General features: G+C 59.2%; 1 protein-coding gene across 2 annotated transcripts; it reads right to left on the bottom strand.

Annotated features, from left to right (window-relative positions):
- Nucleotides 1-2,564: 2,564 nt before the first annotated feature.
- Nucleotides 2,565-6,279, bottom strand: LOC108509819 (class I histocompatibility antigen, F10 alpha chain-like). Of its 2 annotated transcripts, none has more exons than XM_017839403.1 (7): nucleotides 6,150-6,279; nucleotides 4,448-4,711; nucleotides 3,962-4,231; nucleotides 3,522-3,794; nucleotides 3,302-3,409; nucleotides 3,165-3,203; nucleotides 2,565-2,813 (listed from the first exon to the last, which is right to left on the bottom strand). In XM_017839403.1, exons 1-7 carry the CDS (start codon nucleotides 6,214-6,216, stop codon nucleotides 2,797-2,799), a joined length of 1,038 nt encoding a protein of 345 aa, XP_017694892.1. In that variant the 5' UTR covers nucleotides 6,217-6,279; the 3' UTR covers nucleotides 2,565-2,796. The 2 variants fall into 2 exon arrangements, with proteins under 2 accessions (XP_017694892.1, XP_017694893.1); XM_017839404.1 differs by having other exon boundaries at nucleotides 2,565-2,810.
- Between the last annotated feature and the right edge of the window lie 187 nt (nucleotides 6,280-6,466).

The raw sequence follows: 6,466 nt of genomic DNA, 5'->3' as shown, positions 1-6,466 counted from the left end.
AGGAGAACCAGCCTGCAATCACACAGTACCACCGGGCAGAGATGTTGTAGAGCAAAGACTCCCTTCAGGTTGGAAGGAAACTCTGCATTCAGTGAGCTGCCTGGAGAATGTGTGCCCACAGCTCTGTGGGAAGCTGACGGCAGGGAATAACATTCCCAAGCAGCTGCATCTCTGCCCGGAAGGAAGGACTGTCTGCAGGTTCAGACACTTCTGAGTTTGACCCTTCAGACCATAGTGACCCTTTCAGAGAAAACGCTGAGGACCAGTGTATTTGAAGAGCTCAAGCTGACCGAGAAGGCCTGCAAAGCATCCTGGAGAGCTGCTTTCCAAGATCTCCGTGGGCATTTGGCACCTTGATAAACTTCTCTTCTTCCCTCAGTGCCCAGGGAACACCAGACAAGGTCACACAAGGGTTTCCCTTGGAGTGCCCTGGGCTCGGCTGGTGGAATCTTCTTGGGGGAGGGCAGGGATGAGATGAAGGCAGTTGGGTGAGACTTTGGAATGGAAGATTGTGCCTGTTTGGGGTTTTCTGTCTTGAAAGAAAGCTCACCATGAGCTGTAGAAGGCCCTGTGCTGGGTAGATTCAGCTACTTGAATAAAGCTTTCAGTTTAAGATCTTTGTTTTATTAAGAGCTCCTGATACCTCCAAAAGCCAGGTCAGGATCGCCAACAATTCACTTTCCTATGTGGATATAATTACTTGGCAGGATTCTGTTGTGGAGTCTAATGCTCTGTACTAAGACATTTCTGGAATAGTATTCCAAGGAGCATCCCAAGCCCTGTATCCTGTTCCCTTTTCTAACGTACCCATATATAAACTCAGTAGTTTCCTTTTTACAGCCTATTTATTTACTTAAATGAGTTCATTTGACTTACATATATTAAGGGATGGCTTTATTTCCTGGTATAGTTTTCCTGATGAAATAAATAAACCAACAGTTCTGCTGGAGTCCAAGTTCTTAAATCACTGGAGTTTTCATTGCATGTATTGTGTAACAGGTTGAAAACTTCCTTAGCTGGCAGCTGGAACAAAACTCCATCCAGTTCCCCGAGCTTGCAAACCTCCTTCTTCAACAGCAGGAAGAGCCACAGTAGATGCCCAAGTGCTGCAGAATGGCAGGCAAATGCAGGCAGTGCAATGGTTGCAGTGTGTGAATCTCTGCAGTTCAGCAGAGGCTCCTCATCCCTCTGGAGCAGGGAGGTCATTGCTGGGAAGTTGTGCTGTCCAGAAGCCTTGAGCTCCTGTGGCAGGACGAGCACAGGGCAGTGCCACGGCCTTTGTGGGGAAGATCCTGCCGGGCCTGCCAAGTGCTGCTGCTCTTTGTAAAGCGGGAGAGTTGTGGGTCCTTGCGAGGAAGAGAATGAAGATGTTCAGCAGAAGAAAGCAGAGCAGAGCAGTGCCCTCCTTTTGTCCGGGACTGCCAAGGGGGCACTGAACCTGGCGAGCACTGAGCCAGGAGCAGCAGGAGGGCAGTGTAAACCCGACAGTCCTGGAACAGCACGAGAGGCTGCAAAGCTGGAGAAGGAATTCTGCGGGAATACTCAAGTCCGGAATGCTGCTGGAAGCGTCCCTTTGGCCCCTGGAATTGCCTTGGGAGTTTGCTGCCAGGCTTTGCTGCTTTCCTGCTGCAGTGAGTCAATGCGAGCTACCGGGTGCTGTGGGCTGGCAATGCCGTGGGGAGCAGCTACCCGGCCGTGGTGCCCCTTGCCGTGGGTGCCGTGCGGGCTGACGGTGCCGGCGGGTTCCGTGGCAGCGCCGGAGCCCGGCGGGATCCTCAGCGCGTCCCGCCCGGCGCTGCAGGACCGGCAAAGGGCTGCCAGGCCTTGGGAAAGCTGCGACCTGCAGGAGCTGTCAGGGCTCCAAGGCACAGCCTGGGGGGCCAGCAGAGACACTGAGTTCCTGCTGTGCCCATTCCCATTGCTGGTAATGCCCAGCCTGCTCCCAGTGTCCCCGTTCCTGTCCCCAGTGTCCCCATCCTGGTCCCCCACATTCCCATTCCCGCTCCTGGTGTTCCCACTCCCAGTTCTTGGTAATGCCCCACCTGTTCCCTGTGACCCCATCCTGGTCCCCCATGTCCCCCTTCCCATTCCTGGTGTTGCCATTCCCAACTCCTGATGTCCCCATTCCCAGTTCCTGTCGTCCGCAACCTTTTGCTGGCCTTCCCATCCTGTTCCCAGTGTCCTCATCCCTTTCTCCATTGTCTCCTGGTGTTCCCATTCCCTGTTCCTGGTGTCCCCGATCTGCTCTTGGTATCCCCATTCCCAACTTCTGGTGACTCCAACTTGTTCCCAGTCCCCCCATCCTGGTCCTCCAAGTCCCCATTCCCCTTTCTGCTGTCCCCAACCTGCTCCCACTGTCCCCCATTCCTGTCCCCCTTGTTCCCATCCTGGTCTTCCACACCCCCATTCCCATTCCCAGTGTTCCCATCCCAGTCCTGATGACCCCATTCCCATTCCTGGTGTCCCCAACCTGCTCCCAGCGTTCCCAGCCCTGTCCCCAATGTCCCCATCCCAGCCCTCCTGTCCCCATTCCCATTCCTGCTTCCCACAGAGGAACTGCCAGATGCCAGAGGAGGGAGCCAGGATTTATTGCCCAAAGCAGGAGATTTTCACACCCAAATTAAAGCCTCAGGAATAATTGTGGTCCTGGGTTTCACACAGGAAAAAGCAGGAAGTTGATCCATCGGGAAGAGCCACAGGGGGGCCGGGGTGCGTGGGAGCAGCGGGATGAGCTCTGCCAGCAGCTCCTGCATTTCCACAGGGAGAGGGAAGGGGCGGATCCAGCTCCAGGATCGTTCAGGCTGTGATTCCTGCTGGGATGAGAGTGGGGAAAGGAGTCACCATGTCCCTGTTCCCATCCCAGGGGATGGATCCAGCTGTGGAGCCCAGGGAGAGTAGGAACTGCTCTGAATTCCCTCCTGATCCTGCTCTGTCCATCCCACCCCAATCCCACTCCATCCATCCCACCCCAATCCCACTCCAGAATCCAGCCCTGATCCCAGTCCACAATTCCACCTGAGCCCACTCTGGAATCCTGCCCTGAGCTGGAATCCCCTTCCAATCCCACTCCAGCCATTAGGCCCCCATTCCCCTCTGGAATCCCGGCATCCATCCTGGGATCCCTGCACAGAGGATCTGGATCCACACATGCTGCTGGTACTCACTGGTGGGGGCGGGGTCATATCCATTCCCTTCCCGCTTCCCTATGGAAAGAAAGCGGGATCAGCACCTGTGGCACACGATCCCCGGAATGCTGCCGGGCGGATCCGTGCCCCTTCCCGACCCCCATCCCGGGAGTTACCGGATCGGAGCTTCCAGACACCGACTCCCACGAGGCCGATGATGATGATGGCAGCAATGACGGACACAGTCACCAACACCGGGATGGAATTCCAGATGGATTCCGGCTCTGGGAAGGGCAGGGGGAGGAGGGGGAGGGTTACCCCCATCCCGCTGTCCCACACTCCCAAATTCCTCCTTCCCAAACCCCCTGTTCCCACATTGCCCGTTCCCAGCCTCACCCCAGGCGAAGATCCCGGGCTCCGGCATTCCGGCGTGCTCCACCCGGCACCGGTACTGCTCCCGCTCCCCCGGCAGCGCCTCGATCCTGGCCCAGCTGTGGAAGGTGCCGTTGCTGTTGGGAACGATCCCGCCCCACTCCGTCTCCTGATCCCGCAGTTCATCCCCCTTCAGCCAGTTGATCCTGATCATCCCGGGGTAGAATCCGTACGCGTGGCAGGACAACGTCAGGATCCCGTGTTCCTCTTTCCCGGACACGTGGACATCGGGGGGCTCTGGAATGGGACAATGGTGAGATCCATTCATGGAATTCCCATGGGAGTTGGATGACTCAGATTCATCCATGGAATTCCCACGGGAATTTCCACATTCCTCAGTTCCACCCTCCCAAATCCAACATTCCCAAATCCCACATATCCCATGGGAATTCTGTCTCTCTCACCTTTGCGCTCCAGCACCTCCTGCCCGTATCCGATGTATTTCTGAAGCCATTCTGCACAGCTCTGTGCCAGGTCGGGCTGAAGAGCCTCGTACCCATCAGATTTCCATTTCCTCTGGGTGATCCGGGCAGCTCCATCGGCCGCCACGAAGGTCCCGGTCTCCGGGGAGAAGGAAATGAAATCCCGCCCGTCGTAGCCAATTCGAAGGGTTCTGCGGACACTCCCGTCAGACAGGAGGTCACAGCCACAAACCCGCTGCCTTGTGTGGAGACCTGGGGGGTGGGATCGGATCCATGGAGACCCTGGAATTGTGTCCTGGACCCACAGGGCCCCATTCTAGCCCTATGGAGCCCCAGAGTCTGATGGAGACCCACAGAGCCTCATCCCAGCCCTACAGATCCCATCCCAGCCCCATAGATCCCAGCCCAGCCCCACACATCCCAGCCCAGCCCCACACATCCCCCCATTCCCCGGCTCCCCCCACTCACCCCCACTCCAGTTATACCGTCCCCCCACTCTCTCCAGGTTGGCGGTAGCAATGAGCTGGTTCCCCTCATTGATCTGGGTCCCTCTATCCCAAAATCCCGGCTTGGCTCCGGCCGCCATCCACAGTGTCAGCGGCTCCTTCCGGCCCCGCTCGCTGTCGTAGCGCGTGATGGGGATCCCGTCCACGTATCCCATGGACAGGAATTGAGGGATCCCCGGGCTGGGCTCCGTCACCGCCACTTGCAGGTAACGCAGGGAGTGGAGAACTGGGGGGACACGGAGATTTGGGGAGTCTGGGGGTGTCCATGGGTCAAGGAAAGGGGGAACTGGGAGAGCTGGGAGAACTGGGAAGGGGGTTTGGGGATCCCAGGGCCAAGGAAAGGAGGGTGTAGGGACTGGGAGAGGTGGGATGGGGCATCCAGGGGTCCCTGGCCCAGGGGGCCCCAGTGTTGGGGCAAGAGAGTCATGGGGTGAAGAGACCCAGAATGGCCGGGAATGAGGGTGCAGGGGGGTCCCAGAACCAGAGAGGGGGGTCGGGGGGTCTGGGTGCTGGATAAAGGGGGGGCAGAGGGGTCCCCATGCCCAGGAATGGAGGTTCAGGGGGTCCCTGTGCCCAGGAAAGGGGGGTCCAGGGGTCCCCAGTGTTGAGGAAAGTGGGGTCCTGGGGTCTGGGAAAGGCAGGAAAGGTGGTCCATGGGGTCTAAGGGTCAAGGAAAAGGGAGAGGCAGGATGTCCAGGAAAGGGGGTGCAGAAAGGTGTTGGTGCAGGATAAGGGGTTCTAGGGGGGGTCCCTGTGCTAGAATGGAAGTTCAGGGGGGTCTCAGTGGCCAGGAACTGCAGTCGAGGTTGTTCCTGGTGCCTGGGACCCCCCTGCAAGAACCACAGGGAGTGGAGAACTGGGGGGGGTCCCAGAGATTGGAGGGTTTGGGGGGTCCAAGGGTCAAGGGAGTGGAACTGGGAGAGCTGGGAGAGCTGGGAACAGTCCAAGGTTCAAGGAAAGGGGGGGCTGGGACTGGGAGAGGCAGGATAGGGGATCCAGGGGGTCCCTGTGCCCAAGAAAGGGGGATCCAGTGGTCCCCGGTGTTGAGGAAAGTGGGGTCTGGAGGCTGGGAAAGGCAGGAATGGGGGTCCAGGGGGTCCCAGGGTCAAGGAAAAGGGAGGATCAGGGGGCTGGTAGAGGAGGGATTGGCAGGAAAATGAGGCACAGGGGGGTATTTGTTGAGGATAAGGGGGTTCAGAGGGGTCCTGGAGATGAGGATGGGAGTGGAGGGGGTCCTGGTGCAGGATAAGGGGGTTCAGGGGCGTCCCAGTGTCCAGAAATGGAGGTTCATGGAGGTTCCCCTGCCCGGGAATGGGTGTTCAGGGGGGTCTCAGTGCCTAGGGATGGAAATTGGGGGGTCCTGGTGCCAGATAAGGAGGTTTAAGAGGATCCCAATGCGGAGGGACAGGGTGCAGGGAGGGCGCAATACCCGGAAAAAGAAAGTTCAGGGGGGTTCCCGTGCCCGGGAATGGGTGTTCGGGGAGGTCTCCTTCCGGAAAAGGGGGCTCAGGGGGTTCCCGTGCTTAGGAATCGGGATTCAGGGGGTCCCGGTGCTGAGGGAGAGGGTGCAGGGGGGTCCCGGTGCCCGAAAATGGAGGTTCAGGGATGTGCCGGTGCCCGGGAATAAAGGTTGAGGGGTTGCCCGTTCCGGGGGTCCCACTTACCCTTGGGCTGCCCCATCGAGACCCCCAAGAGCGCCAGGAGCGCCCCCAGCCCCAGCGCTGGAGCCATCGCGCTGCTCCGCTGGCCCCGCTGGGCGCAGTTCGGGAGACGCGAAAGCGACAGTGGCCGAGGGAGCGCGGGGGGCGGGCACGGGGGAATTGCCGGGAATGCCCCGGGATCCCCTTCGGGACCCCTCCTGGCACCGCCCCGGGTCCCCCCGCCACCCCCGGGCCCCCTGGACGGGCCCGAGCGGCGGGACCCCCGGGCCAGGCCGAGCTGAACTCGCGGGCCCTGCGCTTAAACTCGGCCTTAAAGTCGC

This window comes from Lepidothrix coronata, unplaced genomic scaffold, assembly GCF_001604755.1.
Source record: "Lepidothrix coronata isolate B3197 unplaced genomic scaffold, Lepidothrix_coronata-1.0 Scaffold410, whole genome shotgun sequence".
NCBI lineage: Eukaryota > Metazoa > Chordata > Aves > Passeriformes > Pipridae > Lepidothrix > Lepidothrix coronata.
Note: the sequence above shows the minus strand (reverse complement) of the source record. Positions and strands in the feature narration are given on the sequence as shown.

Coding starts and splice junctions, on each gene's coding strand:
- LOC108509819 (XM_017839403.1), bottom strand. CDS start 6,216: ATGGCTCCAGCGCTGGGGCTGGGGGCGCTCCTGGCGCTCTTGGGGGTC. Junction 4,232..4,447: donor ACGGTATAACTGGAGTGGGG/GTGAGTGGGGGG, acceptor CCCACCCCCCAG/GTCTCCACACAAGGCAGCGG. Junction 3,204..3,301: donor TGTCTGGAAGCTCCGATCCG/GTAACTCCCGGG, acceptor TTCTTTCCATAG/GGAAGCGGGAAGGGAATGGA.